Source organism: Gouania willdenowi, chromosome 3, assembly GCF_900634775.1.
Source record: "Gouania willdenowi chromosome 3, fGouWil2.1, whole genome shotgun sequence".
Taxonomy (NCBI): domain Eukaryota; kingdom Metazoa; phylum Chordata; class Actinopteri; order Blenniiformes; family Gobiesocidae; genus Gouania; species Gouania willdenowi.
This window is the reverse complement of record NC_041046.1, coordinates 135,183-155,098: the sequence shown is the minus strand read 5'-3', so window position 1 is coordinate 155,098 and position 19,916 is coordinate 135,183. Positions and strand designations below refer to the sequence as shown.

At 39.4% G+C, this 19,916-nt stretch overlaps 1 protein-coding gene across 1 annotated transcript; it reads left to right on the top strand.

Moving 5' to 3' along the window:
- Positions 1–6,110: 6,110 nt before the first annotated feature.
- On the top strand, positions 6,111–18,892 carry dnaja2a (DnaJ heat shock protein family (Hsp40) member A2a; the record flags this gene model as incomplete). The annotated part of the gene is made up of 9 exons (XM_028440993.1): positions 6,111–6,341; positions 8,326–8,385; positions 8,909–9,138; positions 9,237–9,317; positions 9,402–9,535; positions 9,627–9,823; positions 16,463–16,607; positions 16,725–16,852; positions 18,707–18,892. Coding segments are annotated over 9 exons (1,392 nt in total), but the record flags the coding sequence as incomplete, so codon positions are not given.
- Positions 18,893–19,916: the final 1,024 nt, after the last annotated feature.

Here is a 19,916-nt window from a genome sequence, read left to right as displayed (position 1 = left end):
CTGCGTATAATGAAATGTGATGTTTCGTGCTGTTAATTTCAATTGGAGTGACTTTATCAGACAGATGAATAACTTGAGCCAGGGGCTCCAGAGAGGGCGCAAACAAAAGAGGTCTAAGAGGACATCCCTGTCTAGAGCCTCTGGCAATAGCAAAGGGTGAGGAACACTTCTTGACGGTAAGTACCATTGCTGATAGATTATTATAAAGGACCTAGACCATTTTTATGAAATTTGTACCCACGCCAAAAGATTTTAATAAAGACCACAGGTACTGCCACTCCAGCTTGTCAAAAGCCTGCATGTCATCGAGTGAAAAAACTCCTCCCGGTAATTTAGTTGTTGAGGTGCCGTCAATTACATGCAGTAACTTCCTCATATTGTCAGCAGCAGTCCTTGACTTTATAAAACCTGTTTGGTCGCAATTTACTAATTTTGTCATAAAAGGCTGGAGTCTGCGGGCTAATAATTTAGCAAAGATTTTCAGATCAGCGTTCAACAGAGAGAGGGGCCTATAACTGGAGCATTCCTGTGGGTCCTTATCTTTTTTGAGTAATAATGAAATTATTCCAACAACGTCTCTTAAAAAGGATCCAGTCTCTAGGGATGCCTGGATCATGTCAAACAACAAAAAGCCAAAATGATCCCGAAAAGCAGCATAAAATTCAGGTGGGATCCCGTCAGCACCAGGAGATTTACTCTACGCAATTCCTGAACCGCTTCTCTAATTCAATCAGCGTAACGGGAGACAATTAAGTTTAATCAAATCGTCTTCCGATATTTTGGGTAAATGAGCAGAATCTAAAAAGTTTTGGCAAACATGTTCCGTGTGTGCCAACTCTGAACTATATAATTTGGAATAAAAATAAGAAAAAAATCAGAGTTAACACTTGTTGGTTCAACCAAAACTTGTTCATTAGTATCTTTAATATCAGAGAATTGCTCATCAGCCTTAAAGCTTAAGAGCAAGTAAATGGCTGTGGTCTAGCCCCATTAAAATAATAGCATTGTCTTGTTTTATGTATTAAAATTCTTAAGAATATCATTCATTTCCCTCCCCAGTTTTTCATCAAAACATAGTTGCAGTATTTTATCAAACACTTTCAGTTTGCTTTGCAGCAGACGTCAGTGATGAACATTTTAAAGAATCTCTTTGTTAATAAGTGGAATGAAACAGCATTTAGTGCTTCTTAAATTAATATATTTATATAGTTTTTATCATTTCTGGTCATCTCCCACCTTGTGTTGGAATAAGACTGACCCTTGTATTTTCAGTTCCTGTTTTTATCAAGATAATTTTCAATTTCATTATAATGATTATCATTTTTACTTCAAAATTAACAATACAAAACCCTATATTTTTTAAGGTTTTTGTTTGTTTACTTTCCACTTTCTCTCAAGCAACCCCTGTATTTCTGATATAACTGACTTGGGGACAGACCAATATGTAAATGATGTCAACATTCAACATCTGATAAGGTGAACTATTTTTTACAACAGCTATGCATGCTTTGTTCTTGCAACAAATAAATAAAGATATTGCATTTCTTATAATGTTTTTAACAAAAAATAAACATTACAAAACCTCTTTTTTTTGTTCCTACCCCCATTTCAAAAACGCTGAACTAGATAATCGACTCTGATTGTTGCGAGTTGCTTAGCTAACTTTTCACATACTATGTAGGTTTCCCAGAGATGAAGAGCTCAGAAAACAGTGGGAGGCAGCTGTCAGACGGGAGGGGTTTTCTTCCATACTGTAGTCTGGAGTGAGCACTTCAGACAGCAGGACTTTGACAGGACAGGTCAGACAGTCCGGATCAGGGGCCTCATTTATAAAAGTGTGCCTAGGTAAGCACACTTCAGCTGGCGTACGCTAAAAACCAGGAAGTGCTTACGAATATTTTTTTTAATGATTTATAACGAGGGCGCACGTACGTCCCACGCCTGTTTCCGTTATAAATCACAATCAACTCAAAGGTTGGCGCACGTGAAGAAACACCTTGCTCCGCCCATTTGGTGCCCATAAAAAGTCAGGTGAACGCCCTAAATTTATATTCACTAATACAAATTTCACAGTGGACCGAAGGGGTAAACGAGCAAATTGAACAAGTTTCACTCAATGTGAGGTGGAGGTATTAATTGTTGAGGTGTACACACGCAGAAGAGCGTAATTTGGTGACACAGTGTGTATTACAAATGATAGAAAGGCAGATCACATTGTGTTGCCTCATCATACTGTGACAGGTGAAAAATAAACGATCACACATAAAAGCGGAGGAGGAAATGTGTGTTCCTTTTATAACGCTACATGTGTTGCAAGCCAATTGATCGACAGTTTTGCACAATGATCATGTGATTTTGATTACAATTATTAGGGGGCCAAGCCCGCCGGGCTAGGGACCAGCGGTGCTAGCAACCCTATTGTATTTGTTCCGATTTTTATTATAGTTGCTAAAAGTGGTGCTGCAGGCTAAACCGTGCAAGCACGGGTGGTGCCCTTTGGAGGGTGGGTCCAGGACCCCCAGGGTCATTGTCATTTGAAGAGGGGTTTACATTTGGCATTTGAAGAGGGGTTTACATTTGGCATTTGAAGAGGGTTTACATTTGCCAGACAACACACTATTTACACTATTTACCGTGGACAACACGAAGGTTGTTGCTTAATGTTGTATGAATATTTCAGCAGACTAGAGCCAAAGGCCAAGCACCAACATGAAGGGAAGTTACATCTGGTTGGTTTGGAATCATGTCTTTACCAAGCACCTCAAGGTTCATGGAAAAACGACTCGACAACATGGCCAGATCTCCAATGGTCTGCTATATACAATGAGCTCATTAACAGCCCTGGCGCCTACACAATGGAGGACTTACAAAAGCTCGGATGCATATATTTTCTTTAAGATAGGCTCATGTATGTGTTTTTGTGTCTATATAGGCCTGTGTCATCATGATAATTGGCTCCTTACGCAATGTGGCTATGGTAGGCCAGCACCGCTAATAATATGATAATAATAATAATAATAAATGGGTATATGAAGCACATTTCTTTATTTAATATACTTACAGTTCATATACAAGTCAACGCATTGCATATTTACTGTTAATTTCACACTTCAAGTTAGATATACCAGCCATAAACATTTCAGTCATTAATGAATAAATTACAATTTAAATGTAGGCTAATTCATAATCAATGACATAAAATCAGTCAGGAAGAAATTAGATCCCCAAAATACACAACCTACCATTAACAAAATGTCTACTGCAAACATACGACCACTTTGATTTTGGGCTCCATGTAGTTCCATCTACATTTGTTCGCCTCAGTGCTTAGATCCATAATTTCTGTTTCTGACCTTTTTCTGATGGTATTCTGTAAAAGTCTATCTTTTCCTTCAGCCAGGCGTTGTTATGACAGCCAAATACAACGCAGGATTTGGGCTTTATACGATAAAAATCAGCCAGACTGCAAAATCAGCGGTTGTCAGGCAAATAATTACCACTCTTAAAATGGCGGTGCCCGTTGCTAAGTCATGTGCTGACGTCACACAAAAAGGTGCATATGGTCATAAATGCCCCTGGTACCAATACCTGTGCGTGTGTGCGTGTGACTGTGTTCATAAATGGCCCTGTACAGACATCTGTATGTAAATATTTTCAGTAATCAATGAATAGTAAAATGATGAATCAAAAAAAAATCAGTTAAATGTAAATGTTTGTCCTCTTTATTCAGAAAATCCACCTGTCACATTTATGCTCCAGGGTGTTAAGAGACTCATATTGTGTGTGTCATACTCATAGTTGCACTTTCAACGTAAATATTGTAAATACTTGTGTTGTTGTACTGTCTGTATAATTTATATATTCTACATTGTCGTGTTATTGTATTTGTAAATGTGTGGAGTGGTGTGTGTGTGTGTGTGTGTGTGTTCATAAATGGCCCTGTACAGACATCTGTATGTAAATATTTTCAGTAATCAATGAATAGTAAAATGATGAATCAAAATCAGTGAAATGTAAACGTTTGTCCTCTTTATTCAGAAAATCCACCTGTCACATTTACACTCCAGGATGTTAAGAGACTCATATATTGTTCGTACTCACTACTCACTCAGTTTGTTTTACTTTGTGATATTATTACTGCTGTTTGTTTAAGATGCAGTACATTGTGTTCGCCACTGTGAGGCGCAGTGTTCCTTTTCTTTGACTTCTTATTTCCTCCTCTTTTACCTGGAGATGATGTGTGTTTGTAATAATAATATGCCTTAACGGTTAAAGAGCATTTATTGCCTCTGTCAGATCCTTCCTTAAGTTCAACGCTGGTGAGGCTGTGGCCCTCAAGTTATATATTCTTATAACCAGATTATTTCCAGAATATAAAATGTTAATATTAGCTGTAAAAACTCTTAAAAACATTTGGAAACAAAGGTGGTTTAGTACTTACCTATGTCCTAAACATAAAGTATATGGAGTAAACATTAAATATAACCACCAAATTCAAAGTTACATACATGTTTTGATGCCTATTTGTTTCCCAAATATATTAATGTGTGTGTGAATGGGTTAATAAAAAGTTATAACTCTAATATCTTTGTAGAAAGGCACTTTATGAACTTCGGTCCATTACTTGCATTAGTTACAGGGCAGCGTTGCCTTTACCAATATGGCGGCCACGTTGACATGTCGCAGCAATGGACCAACTCGCTCAATGAGGAGTCTATGTTTTCATGTCTATGTCCTATAAACCACCAACAGCACCTCACTAGCCAACAAGGCTCAACAGCGCCTTTACTTCCCCCTGCCCCCATCATGTGCACCTTCTACAGAGGAACCATGGAGACTAGAGCTTCCTTTCCAGCTGCATCACTGTGTGGGATGGTGCAGGTCCCTCCAGTTCATAGTGAGAGCAGCTGAGAAGTAGTTGGTTCCTGTCTCCCTTCTGTTAGAGTTTTCGAGCTAACTCTCGAGTTCAGTATGAGATTCATACAGAGAGACATAGTCTGAGGTTCTGCTGTGGGCGTCAGGGTCTGCTCACTCCCTGGGCCTCGAACGTAGATTTCGCAGCGTTTTTATTCCATTTTGTCATCTGGTGTTTGTCCTCCTTTAGCTGGAACATGGCTGAGACATGTGTCTTCTTTTGTTGTGATACTAGGACATTTGTGATTGTCAGGGTCAAACATGAGCTCATCAAAGATAAAGATATACATGCAGGAAGACTTTTACAAGTCAAAGCATAGTTTTTTCAAAAGTTAAAGTTAATATCTAACAGTATAACTGTTGGATTGGTAAATGTATAACATCTTCTAATTAAACACATATATTTGTTTGATTAGAAGATGTTTTTACATTTACAAATCCAATGTTCAGTTATTATAGTTAGTTAAAAATGACATTTTACTATTGATTTAAAGCAATATAAATTATGTACAAAAGTATTGATTTATTTATTATTATTATTTATCATTGAGGGGTCTTTTGGGGTCCATTTGATTTATTTAGGTATATGACCATGGCTTGATTAACGTGTCTAAGTTTAATTTTTGAAATTTAATTATTCCTTATTGTTAATGATTTAGACTTTGTGCACTTTGGGTCAAACTATCTTTTTTAGTGCTAATCTTACTGTCCCTTGCTCCTATCTTTTTTGTCTCTTCGCTTACGCACATGGTTGTGTTGTTTTTAGATTTAGATTAAGTTGCAATCCAGATGTTCTGAAACTGTTTGTACTTGTCCTGAACATGGCAGCTAACCACGTTGACCTGCATCTATTTTCTGATTATATTTAGTGAGTATAACGACATAATTATAGTATTTACAACACAAACATAACAATGAATAATAATCCATTCTAACACTTTCCTCCAGGACATTGACAGCACCTGTCTCATCAGCATCAGGCAGCTCTGCACCTACTGTTATATATCATAGTTGCATTTATATATTTATTTATTTTCATATTCATATTTGCAACTCTCACCCTCTCACTCTCTCCTACATTGTCGTGTTATTGTATTTGTAAATGTGTGGAACGGAGAGAATAGTAAGTTTCGAATCTGTATATATAATATCTTGTACATGTAGTGATTCTACGTTCAAGCTGACCTTGGACCTGCTATGCCCACCATCTACCACTGGGTGGCAGCAGCGGGTGGAACGTCCACCTTTCCGGAAGTGGAGCCTGGAGACGAGAAGCAGCAGCAAACGCCGGCTCCGTCTCTTTGTCCGTCACGTCAGTCCTTGTTGCAGCACCACCACCATCTGAACACCATGGCAAATGTAGTCGACACCAAGCTCTACGACATCCTCGGAGTGTCTCCGTCTTCCACCGAAAACGACTCAAGAAGGTAAATACAGTGGAATGGCTGAAAAAGGATCGGAGTTGTCTAACGTCTAAATTACTTAAATCGTTATAAATCAGGAAATGTGTTGTATGCGCAGCTGAAATGCTAACGTTAGCAGCAGATGCTAGTCGGCTTGGGTGTTCATGTGACCGGTATCCTGTGATGTTTAATGGTCACAGTTTTTGTCTTTTTATCTGCCGTTCAGTCGTTATGGGTGAATCTGTTTGTCAATTGATGATTTAGTATCTGGATGAGCCAGCAGTGTTGGCGTTAGCTTGAAGTTAGCATGATGATCTCACAGAAACGTGTGTTCCTGTGTGTTGCACAACTTGCTCACCTAAAGCCGCCTGGAGGCTAAAAAGAGGGGTTTTGTCGGGGAAAAACAGTCTGACATCTTTTTAAAGCGAAATAAGAGCTCAATTGGGTTTGTCGAATATTTTCTAGATCCGTCGATAACATCGATAGGGTAGCTTCCACAGCAACTTACAGCCTAAGGATTTGCTTTCAAACTATTTTTTCCGTTTTGCCTATTGATCCTACCAAATACAAACTGTGCTTTACTCAAAAGGACCAATTTTAGATACGTCTAATAGCATTGATTGATGTCATTAATATTTGAGCTATTTGTGTTGTTTTATAGCCGTTTCATGGCTACTGCTACATGTTGGTTGTGTGTTGCTATACAAACAGAGGCGCTCAAACTACCATGGAGGGCTACAGTCCTGCCTGCATGTGTTGAATAGATCCACCTTGAATGTCAAGGCCTCATAATGGACTCCTCCATACATAGGTATTCTAGAAGACACATCATGAGATGATTCAAGGGATGATCTAAAGTTCTTTAGATCCTACAGGGCCTGGATAATAAACTCCCATCTGCCCATTTTGTGGTGCAGACCCAGCGCAGTTATTGAAGCCAGATCTCAATTCCCACATCGTAGCTACGAGGAGCAGCTGATGAAACAGCATCGCTTATGAAGCTCATTCATTAAACATTGTAGCCTTGAGTTTTAGTATTGTGGTCTTATTTTTACCAAATAACAACAACTGGTTTGTTGCTGATATTCGTCCTGTTTAGAGAATCGTGGCACAACAACACCTCAGTGTTGTTTTTTGTTTCAGTCTATTCCATTGGACTGCATGTACACAGCCACCACCATCCATCTCACTGGGCTCTGAGGCCCCACCATTTTTCTATAGCCATGTAGGCTATCCTCCTCCTCGGCATTCTGCACCCACTGCTCTGTCACCTCCTCAACAGCCTCAGCCTGTTCTTGTGCTGCTTCTCATAGCAGAACCTTCTCTGGGAGGAAGTTGAGGGACTTTTTTTAAGTCGCTGACCTCCTCTGCAGCAGGGAACACTTTTGGAGGTACTAAGCCGGTTTGTTTTTCTTGAGTCCGCTGTTTGCCCTGCTAGCTTAAGCTAGCAGCTGGGTTTTTGGTTTTGTCATGCAAGACTAAATAAAACGCAAGACCAGCACATTTACACTCTGAATGGCTCATTAAACCACTTAATGTCAGTTTGTCTTTGCACTTGTTGAAGTGTGCATGTTGGTGGCCATGTTGTTTTAGTTTTTTACAGATGCAATCAACAATTTCCCCCAATGATGACATCACACACAAAAAATTAAGAAACTGGTGGAATGCATGCTTGAAAACCACTGTTTTCAAAAGGACTGCAGTGCATTCAATAATGAACGCAAACGTAACCAGGAAACAAATATACATGCTTTATTTACCATCTAATTAAATTGTGTTTCCATTATCCTTCAATAAAGGCAGAATTAGACAGCGTAAACTGATGTATTCATGTCGAAATGCAGATATTATGATAAAAGCCATCTGCTGTAGACAGAAGACTTAACCTGATTGTGTAAATTGCAGCCAACCGTCTATTTATGCCGTTGAATCCTGTTGATTCTATAGTAAACAGGATTTCCAGGATGTTGTTGAAGCGCTAATGAGGTGCCTCTGCTTTGTTCTTCAGGCATACCGGAAGTTGGCTAAAGAGTATCACCCTGACAAAAATCCCAATGCTGGTGACAAGGTAAGAGCACTGCTACTATCCTCAGCATTGGGGAGATTTTAATGGGAATGGATTAATTAAAGTTTTCACATCTTCAATGGGTTTGATTTGGGCCTGAAATGATTCTCATCGATTAAACTAATTAGGAAAATGAGTCGATGCATTGTTTAATTGGATTTATTGGAGCTTTCTGTCATCTTTTCTGCTTTCTATGTATAAGAAGAAGAATTAAATGACCCTGAAACAGGAGAGGTGGGTGCATTTAGTTTAGGGGTGTTTCTCTGGTGAAGGGATAGGACGAGTTTGCTGCTTCAACAGTAAGATGGGGTTGGTTTGTGGAGCATGCCTCTTTCTTCAGTTTTGTAGCCAGCCTAGACAACAAACTAAGGTGTTATGACCCACATGATGTGGTACCGTTTTAAATCCCTGCTTCGTATTGGGTTGTCTCTCTTTCAAATTTATTTCCTGTTCAACCTTGTATGATTGCTGTGCAATCCCATTGTTCTGAAAGACTGTTTTTTTTTTCTGTCACGTGTCAAACTAGTTCAAAGAGATCAGCTTTGCTTACGAGGTGCTGACTAACCCTGAGAAGAAGGAGCTGTATGATCGTTATGGAGAACAAGGCTTGCGGGAAGGAGGTGGGGGGGGTCCGGGCATGGATGACATCTTCTCCCACATCTTTGGTGGTGGCCTGTTTAACTTCATGGGTGGACAGGGGAGTCGCACCAGAAACGGAGGCCGCAGGAGAGGGGAGGACATGGTCCATCCACTTAAGTAAGGAACAAACTTATGTACCCAACATTAGCCAACTGAATGGCAGTGAAGTGCACAAACGGAGTGATGTTCTCAAATCTTATCCAAATCCTCTTTAGGGTGTCTCTGGAGGACCTGTACAATGGCAAAACCACTAAACTACAGCTTAGCAAGAACGTTCTGTGTAGCACTTGTAATGGGTGAGTATGTTGCAGTCTGTGTTTTTGGTGTTACAGTAATTTTGTTGCTTATACTAAAACCCATCTGTGGATTTCTGAATACAGGCAAGGAGGCAAGATGGGCTCAGTTCAGAAATGTACAGCATGTCGGGGGCGTGGCATGCGCATCATGATGAGACAGCTGGCCCCAGGGATGATGCAGCAGATGACGTCTGTCTGCACAGACTGCAATGGAGAAGGTGAGGAAGACTTGGTAGTCACTGGTAAGGCTTGATCTCTGGCTGGTATTGGTTACTCCATTAAGGTTATTTTGTTTTTATCTCTTTTCAGGTGAAGTCATTAGCGAGAAAGACCGCTGTAAAAAATGTGAGGGCAAGAAAGTGGTGAAGGAGGTAAAGATCCTGGAGGTGCATGTGGATAAAGGCATGAGGCACGGTCAGAAGATCGCCTTTGGAGGGGAGGCCGACCAAGCTCCAGGGGTAGAGCCTGGAGACATAGTCCTGGTCCTGCAGGGAAAAGAACATGAGGTAGGCTCTGTCCCAGCAGGGGGTTAGCTTTAATTCCTCTTTAATCTGACCTTGTAAACACATAATTCCTAATGCTAATTTAATTCCGAATTAGGTGGCTGGTTTATTCTGTTTTTAATTCCGACTTAAATAATTCATCTTTCTTGTAAACAGTTAACAAGACTTAAAGCCGCTTTAAGTTCATTCCGGTCATTTTGGCGAAGACATAATCCAACATGGCCGCCCGGACAAGAGCCGACATAACAATAATAAGAACTTTAAAAGAGTGGATGGACGGAGGCATAAACTTGCGGACATTAACACAGATATATGGACTTATTACACACATGGAGATCAGCAAACGGAGCTGGCTTCACCGGACGGGTGATACTAAAGCCCCAGAGACGGAGGAAATGTGTCCCCATGCTGCTGCACAGGCTGTAATATCACCAAGTTTAACATTGTAAAGCGAAATAAACTAAAGTCGAATAAACCGGTTTTCCATGTAAACCTCAGTTCGGGAATTACTATTTCAAAGCAGAACACTTTAATTCCAAATGATTTAATTCAGAATACCTAATTCCGAAATAACTGTGGCCACTCATGGATTTAATAATTTTGGCTCTGAACCCTGTCATCTTGTCTAGTGTGGATTGGAGACACGGCCTGCTTGGAGCATGTTGCAATTAGCACTGTCCGAGTGTCCGCGCTTGCTGTCTGTGCTTTAGCATTAAAGTATTAGATGAGGCTACAAAAGCTTCTGGCAAACTCTTTTTTGCACAGAACTGGGCTTTTGTTTTCCATTCTGTGTTTTTATAAACCAAAATTAACACCAACGAAGCTGAAAAGCTTGGCAGTCTCCCGTCTTGTATTGTAGTCTGTGCATCAGCATTATGGGTATACCGGGAACTCTTGAAATGAGAGGTTCCAAACTGTTTGGAGTGCAAAAAGAAGCAATTAATGGCATTATTTATTCCTGTAGTTAATTAATCACAATTAACACGTTAAAATGACAGCCCTAAAAATAATAGTCAAGCCTGCATCATCTTTTCATTAATTAATAATAATTATTTGGAATCGTATGCTTGTTTAATGTGATGGTGACTTTCTACACAGCAAAGGCAGTTAGAAACACGTGTTTCTCTACATTAACTTTAGCACCTCAGCTCGTTATCTCTTTTCTGTTATTTTTGTGTTGTTCCTCTTTGGTGTGTGCAACCAGTGACCACCCCATGCTTATCAGGCATAGCAGATTAGCAGATACCTCTACTCACTCTGAGATTTGTTTGGGCCGATGTGAACAGACAACCGAAGTCTAGAGCACATCAGGGAAGTGTATAGTAGGCCAAAAAAAAGAATTCTAGAGAAGTTTAACGGCTCTAGGATTCACTGCAAAACCCTTCCTTTAAGATGCAACTCTGTTTTAGGTGAGACTAGATTATTTTGGGCTTGTAAATTCATGTTGACGACCTAAAAACTAGCTTTTCTATGGACTGTCATTGTGCTGTACTAATTTTTTTGTGCAGTGAAACAACAAAACAAGAACTCCCATGTTTTATTTATCTAATGAGGCTGTTTACACATATCTATAAAAAAACTTCAAAGGCCAAAAACACTCATTTTCAGAAGTGGGTGGATTGACTGCATCTAACAGAGTTGTTTGTTATAGAAATTACCTTTAGGCTATTGGTCAGAGATTTATTTACAGTCTAGTCACTTCTACACAACACTTGACATTGTGTCCTTGCAGTAAAAAAAACCAAAGAACTGCCTTTTTGAAAACAATTGAACACAATAATGTTAATGGGGCGTAGAGGTTTTAAGAATAATGGTTAAGTGAGAAACACGGAAGTCATCGTTACGTGTGGTTTTGCATGAGTCACAAATGGTGTTAGTGTTGTGAAAGCAATGCAGTTTCCTTCAAATCAGTTATCATTTGTAGGTTGAATTGAAAATGTTGGCATATGAGCAGAGTTTCAGTGTTGGCGCTTCATCCCCTGAGCTGCTCGTCCATCTGGTTGTACTTCAGAGCTCTCAGCAGTGCCTTCAGCCAGATTGTTCTGACAGTGTTGTAAGACACACAATGTGTGCATGACATCATATGAATGCTTATATTTTATAATGAGTCTACCTGTAGTGCAAGGCTTTCAGAAATCTGTGGCTCCATCCTTACAACATTAAAATGGTGCGCATTTACTTTGGGAGCGATAATTAAAGGAGACCTTTATTCTCGGGTTTACAAAAGTAAAGGGCTGAATTTTGGTTGCTACGGCAACCAGCATTGTGGCGTAACATGGCGTTCAGGATGCCGAAGAGTTAAAGGCTGATTTGGTTTTTATCTTAGGTGTGATTGTCTGCTCTGTGATCATGGCTGAAGTGAACACAGCACCAGTAAAAGTGTAACGGGTTATGGTGACGCATTGCATCTTACTGAATTGTCACTCACTACATTGTTACATCTAACCATAAAAAAGTGTGTATATGTGTTAGAATAAAATCTGCATTAGTGTTTACAAGGTTAGTTTAAAGAGAATATAACTTTTATTCTGAATTAAAGCTCCCATGTAAACCATTCATGAATAAGCTACTTAACCTCCCACTTTTCTATAGCAAGACATACTTCATACAGTATTAATTAATTGTTTGTAATATAGCTTGTAGCTTTAATTGCATGATTCAGAAGTACATCTTAAATCCTCCATTGTGAGGTTGCGGCACTGTAACGAATACCACTAATGTTGTGGTGCATCAAAATAAGTCTTTGTGTCCCATGACATGGTGCAGTTTAGTGTTTACACCCAAATAAGTTATTGTTCCTGGACTTTCATCAACAAATATAACAAAATGACATTATGACAGGATGATGGGAGGGGTTTTCCGTTGCAGCAGGTCTAACATCCACCATGTGTCCAATGGGCCTCACTCAAAGCTGAAGATGTGTCAAGAAGCATCACATGTCTTTTCTGTTTTTGTCATCAGTTTGTTGTGGTCACTCTGACCTGCAGGTTGAGGAAATGTGTTTATGCTGACTCGGAATGTCTTCTGACCTTCTTAAAGGGAAAATGAGCCAATAGAGTGGTTTTCGTTTCTGGAATTACCCATGATCCCCTGCGCGTGTTTCCATCTTGTGTGTCACTGTAACTTTTACTGGTAACGCAAGTCACCGATTTTAGACAGTTTATTGTATTTCGGGGTGGGTACCTCACGATTCGCAATACCAAGCTCACGATAACGATTATCTCACGATATGACGATACTGCGATTATTGATATATTGGTCAGAAATCAATCTACAATAATCTGACATAACAAGAAAAAAAAGAGTAAGTGAAAAAGTACAATTATTTTATATCTATGAAAGACAATACATTGAAAAAGTGTCCTATGAACAGTGACAGTATTTTAGTGCAATATTTATGTAAATAAGTGTCAACATACCAATGTAAATGAATAAGTATCTCCAATAGTGCTTTCTGTAAAGAAAAAATAGGGTCTTTCTTACCAGTGACACCATTATAGTGCAATATTCCAGTAAACAATATATTGGTTCCTTAAACAAACAGTGACAAAATTTCTGTGAAGACCTACCTGCACATTTTGTGAAAAAGCAGAAAAGTAAATAAATAAATTTAAAATAAAAATAAAAAAAATCAATACTTAGCACGAGCATATCGATAATTGATTGTGCGAAAAAATATTGGGATATGTCACTGTATCGAGATATCGTCACACTCCTAATTGCATTCCTAAAATAATAACTAGTCAAGGAGAACAAACAGAACGTCTGTCCACGGAACAGAGAAACAAATGGCTAGCCATCATCAACAGGAAAGCTTTCCAACCTGACCCAGAAAAGCGACACAATAAAATCTGTAGCGATCATTTCATCACAGGCAAGTGTATATATTGTAGATGCATCTCTTGTCAGTCTGCCGGCAGAGATGTTATGATGTTTTTATATGAATACACAACTCGTATGTTTACGTTGTTGTTCAGGCTGCACGTCATTGGAAAGCTACGATTCTTGCGATTGAAGCCATATAAACCATTTAACGATCCAACAACCACAGCCTAAGTTATTAATGCTTTTGTCAGTTCAATCAAAAAGTACAGTAATACGTCATCTTACCTTTGAAGCCTCATATTGACTATGGATCGACCGATGTGGGTTTTTTAGGGCCGATGCCGTTACAGATTTTTTTTTTTTCCATCAGCCTGAGCCGATGACCGATACAGACTGCCGATTTTCTTGAGCCGATACTACTTTTGCTCCCTCAATTTAGATCATAAAAATTACACTGTGGTGATGATAAATGGTACAAGTCTCATTTTTTAAAAAAGGGAACATTTATTGAAATTAACAAAGGTGAGGTAGAATGACGCCAAGTAAAAAATATTTAACAAATAATAAAAACAGGTGATGTAGAGCAAGAGCAAGTCAAAAATAGAGTGAGACATCTCATGAAAGATAACTGTTTGTCCTTGTCCTGAAAATAGCTTTGACAAAAGTTGGCCTGACTGAAGATATATTTTATTAACAGGATTATTGACTATAAATAATATAATTATAGTATTAATCACAAAAAGAAATCATGAATAATAGTCCATTCCAACACAACCCCAGAACATAAAATAGCAGAGGAAAATAACGTGATGTCAGATGCGCATTAAGCAACAAACTGTTCAAGTTGCTGTTCTAAATATCAACATTAACAAGAAGAAATATTCAAACAATTAGTAAACTGCTTCTCAAAGTTAAAAAAAACTTCTCAGGACAGTGCTGAGAGAAGCAGAGAGAGAGAGGGAAAGAAACACACACACATACACGCCAAACCTCCGGCCAGCTGCTGGTTAACTATAACTGCGACACAACAGACCCACGGAGCAGATAAGCTAAACAGTTAAAAGATGCTTTGAAAGTTTAAAACCTGCCTGGGATTTCAGAGCTTGTTTCAAGCTCTGCTAGTGGGGGGAGGGGCTCTGCACTGTGCTCTGTGCAGCCTCTGTCTCCAGCAACATGAGCAGCCGCTCTGTTAATAAAGTGAATCGGCAAACACAGCAGCGCGCATCGGCCGATGCCGATACACGTAAAACACACAAAAATCGGCCGATTAAAACAGGTCGATCACTAATATTGACCAGGTGAAAAACAATATTTCAGCAAAAACGATCCTGTTAGCTTGTCAAAGGTCGTTTCATTCAATGTGCGGGCACTTACACCGTTCACCAGATAGTTTACAATATCTGGTTACAAAACGGCCGGGAACGTATCTACGTCGGACACCCATTCTCCTTTCCTGATCTCGTACGGAAATTTCACTCAACGTCTGTAAATACCTCACTTAGCAAGTTGCATTCAAACTATCTTTGTAGTTTGTTCCTTTTGGGCATTTTTATTCGGTTTTGTTGTCATTTTGAAAGCTTCGGGGGACAAAAATGTATTGTCATGATGTAAACAATGAAAGGTGACACACAAGATGGCGGACTACGCAATTGTGGGTGGTTCGTGACGTCATTGGAAACCCATCTTTAGTCCCCTCCAAAAGTATTGGAATGGCAAGGTCAATTCTTTTGTTTTTTTGTATAGTTCAGAATTCAAGCTTTTATTTCATGGTATTCACATCTAGATGTGTTAAACAACTCAGGACATAGCACCTTTTTGTTTAAACCCACCCACTTTTCAACTGAGCAAAATTATTGGAACATGTGACTGATGGGTGTTTCTAGTTGCTCAGGTGTTGCCTTTTAGATTGATTGCTTAAACATTACGTAGTTCTTGTTTTTGGCTTTGGGTTTCACCTGTCATCAAACTGGTTGGCCAAGGGTATCAGCAGCAGTTGATGACAGAAACATTGTGAGAGCTGTGAGGAAACACCCAAACAATGAAAGGTGAAACACAAGATGGCGCACTACGGAATTGCGGGTTGTTTGTGACGTCATCGGAAAACTATCTATAGTAGATCTAACCACAAACTACCAGTCTTATTCTATTCATGATCCAATGCACAATGCACTTATCCCTTCATGTATTGGGACCTTTGATCCTGAGTCTTTTCAGAGCTTTTGTTTTGTGCAATGAGTAGTAGGTCAATGACATAAGGACTGGTGTGTGTGTGTGTGTGTAGAGGATTTAACTTTTATTCTGAATTAAAGAGGAAGTGAAGCTCCCATGTAGACCATCCGTGAAAAAGCTACTTAACCTCACACTTTTCTACAGCAAGACATACTTCCTACGGGCACTGCACTAGTTTCATAAAATGGGCTTCATCGGGCAAAGTTTGCATGAATTTTATGATGGAAATAACAATAGATATACTTTGAAATATTATACAGGACTGTAATAAAACTAAAATAGGGCAGAAAATACATTTGAATAGATTAGAGTAATTTAAAAGATTTTTTTCAAAACCACAGTCATGGCCAGACAGTCACACCACATGATATTTTGACACTTTAATAATAATAAATTACAGAAGTAATTTAGTAAGATCAAAGTGACCACATATATACTAAGTTACTATCTATTTGGTATCTTTTTATGCATTAAACCTTTTTTAACTAAAAGAAATCCAGTTAGAATATTTAGTCACTGACCAATGTAATAATGCTTGATTAAAAGACATTCACACCTTTATTGGAAACTGACCTTTGTCTCTATCAGACGTTCAAGCGAGAAGGCAACGATCTCTCCATGACCTATAAGATCGGGCTGGTGGAGGCGCTGTGCGGCTTCCAGTTTATGCTCAAACACTTGGATGGGAGGCAGATTGTTGTCAAGTATCCTGCTGGAAAAGTCATTGAACCAGGTAGACGTCCACCCAGACTCCCTGTGTAGTATGATGACTGTTTCATCTCTGCTGTCATACTGTTCATCCAAGATCAGTAATGTCTGTTGGTTTTAATGAACGTGCTTCTTTCTGCAGGGTCGGTGCGGGTAGTGCGAGGAGAGGGAATGCCACAGTACCGCAATCCTTTTGAGAAGGGAGATCTGTATATCAAGTTTGATGTGCAGTTCCCGGAAAACAACTGGATCAGTCCTGAGAAACTGGCGGTAAGACACCTTTAGTTTCCAATCTTAAATATGTAAAGCTGGGAAGAATCTGCTGACTCATTCAAAGCAGTGCATTGACATGACACTGCAAATGTGTTTACATCACTCCATGTGTTGGATGTAACAAGCGTGCAGACTTAAGACATATTGTGTGGTTAAAGGTTGTATACATAAATATTAGAGATGCCCTAAAGCAGTGGGGGCATCAATAGGGAGCTAAAGCCAGGCCTGGGTTTGTGAGTTACAGAAATGAATCTCCTGAAGCTGCTGTCATAGCGTTGCATCCACAGTTATCTTTAAGCAGGTTGCAGCTGAGCTCTCACCATGTGACCGGGGCGGGGCTATAAACACAGTGACTGAGCTGTGTCAAACCTGTCAAAATGTCATTGAAAAGGGCCAGAGAGGAGTTCCTCAATACCTTAGATCAGTGGTTCCCAAATGGTATGCTGTGAGGCAAGTCTTAGGGCTTCCCGGTGAGCTTTGTGAATATCTGTCTCTTGCTTTGTTTGTCTTTACTCAGAACAAACGTTAGCAACAGTTAGCATGGTTAGCTTTTTTTGTGCCGTGGGCTTTTGTGACAGCCATACTGTTGCGTTGATCTGCCTGAGTGCTCTGAGCGCGGGGTGCACAGTGATGTAATTTATGCTTGATGTCTGGTTTATATATTGAGATTCAAGATATAGAGTTTTCTATTTTGGCAATATAGAAAATTACAATATCGCTGATATTGAGATATATACAGTATATATACATATTATTTTTTTTATAGCTTATTTTATATTAAATTAGTCGCTGCTTTTGCTACTTTTCAGAACAGCATGGAAAGCACATTCTAAGTAACTTAAGTTACTTTTTCCAGTATCACATTACTTTTTGGTGTATTGGTAAATAGTAACTGAGTTGCTTTGTGAATGAAGTAACTAGTAACGGTAACTCGTTACTTTTTTTCAGTAACTAACACAACACTGGTCATAACTCAGACCTTCCCCTAAACAAGCCACACTACAGAACTCACTGTTAATAAATTTGCCTGTGCGTCATTTTGAATCAGAAAATTTAACTCAGAATTGTTTTTCGGGTCTGACTTTATTTGAGTTAGAAATATCGAGTTTATATCATATCGCCATTTTGAGAAGAAATATCAAGATATGCGTTTTGGTCGATATCGCCCAGCTCTGCTAATATGTCTCTCACTCCAACATCAATTGTAACACATTTAATTTAATAAAAACCATAAGCCATTTGATTTACTCTCTCAACCGAGTGTTTTGATACTGTGTACCCCTGCTCAGGGACTGCAGATGGAAATTAGCATGAGCTAAATCTGGTATAAAGCATCTTTTCACAAGATTATTGTATTTTGTACATTGTCCCTGTCAAATAAACTAATGTAGCGACTCTGGAAGAGTGGACAGGGCCACGTTATAGATCATTCTGCTACGGCTGAAATCTCCCTCAGTAGAGAACAGAGGTCTTTCCATGTGCCGTGGCCAACCTAAAATGTGACAGGCATACAGACAGTTGTACTGACGCAGTGTAAGTACCTGTTCTCCCAGTCTGAACTAAAGCAGAGTGATGTCGACAGGGATCCCAACACACTACACCTCACTCGCACAGCAAAAAGTGCACTCACCGGTCTCTAATGAAGTAGGAAGGTTTTCACTTGGTTTGCACTGTGCAGCGCAACTCTATCAGCTCCCTTGTTTTAGCATTTGCTTTAATGGTTTTAGAATGTGGGCTCTTTTTCCCCACATCGCTCAAAGAAAACAGTTTATAGCCCCCACAGTCTGTTCTATTTTTCCATGATCACGTGGTCAGAAGGCTGAACGAGGCTGTGACTCTTCTTCTCTGCAGGAGCTGGAGGACATGCTCCCGTCACGGTCCGAGGCCCCCATCATCACCGGAGACACAGAGGAAGTGGACCTGCAGGAATACGACAACAGCCAGGGCTCATCTAGCGGCCGCAGGGAGGCCTACAATGACAGCTCAGATGAGGAGGGCGGCCACCATGGGCCGGGGGTGCAGTGTGCTCACCAGTGAGGTCATTGTCTTCAAGTGCGACCTGGGAAACCATGAATGAGCTGCAGGATTAGGGTCTGAGTTTTGCAGGGCGTTGCTCAGACACAATCTACTGCCTGAGGCATATATGTCTGAGCAGCCCCCCCCCCCCCAAACACACACAGACACACACACTGCACCCGCTCTGACACTTTGAACAGCAGCTTCATAACAAGGCTAATAGACGCACTATGTAACCCCCCCCCACACACACACAGAAGAATGTTTCCTCGTTTGCCGAGCGTGTGATTTTTTTTTTTTTTCGTTTTTTCATATTTCCGTGAATTAATTTAAAAAACTAACTAATGTTCAGAGGAACTGCTGAGCAACGTGATGTACAGATTGGTGGACTCATGCATACATGGACTCCACACAGCTCCACCTTTATGATTTGGTTGTGATTTTTACAGCTTTATTTCTTTGTAGGTTCTTACTGCGTTTTCCTTTGGCTGTTAATTTTAATTCATACACACACACACTTTGTTATTCTGTGATGATTTTTTTTTTTAAAATTGTGAAATGGGATAAACCTATCGACTGTGCTGAGACCATATGCATGTACAAAGCTTTGGCTCTGCACTTATCAAAAAAGTGACAAACTTCTTAAGAAATGTCCACAAAGTTATTGAATAAATGTTAAAATGTTCATATTCTGTGTGAGTCTTTTCCTCTATTTTATCAGAGGTACCCCAACATTAAGCCCTTTGTACATTTTTGGAACATAAGAGCATGAATATAAATAAATGTTTTTCAGTTTTACTCCAAATTATTTTATTATTGCTATATAAGTTTATATATGAGTTGGTAGCTAAGTTGTGTGCTTTTTTAAAAAGTAGGAATATTTTTTCCCCTATTTTGCCTTTTTCAGCTTCTTGAATTCATATAAACTACTGTAGGATATGTGACATTACGACATGGCTGTTTAGAATATTACACAAATAAAATGAGATGAGCAAAAGGTTCTTTTGTTTTTCATACAAAGAAAGCGGTCAGAATAAAAGAATGA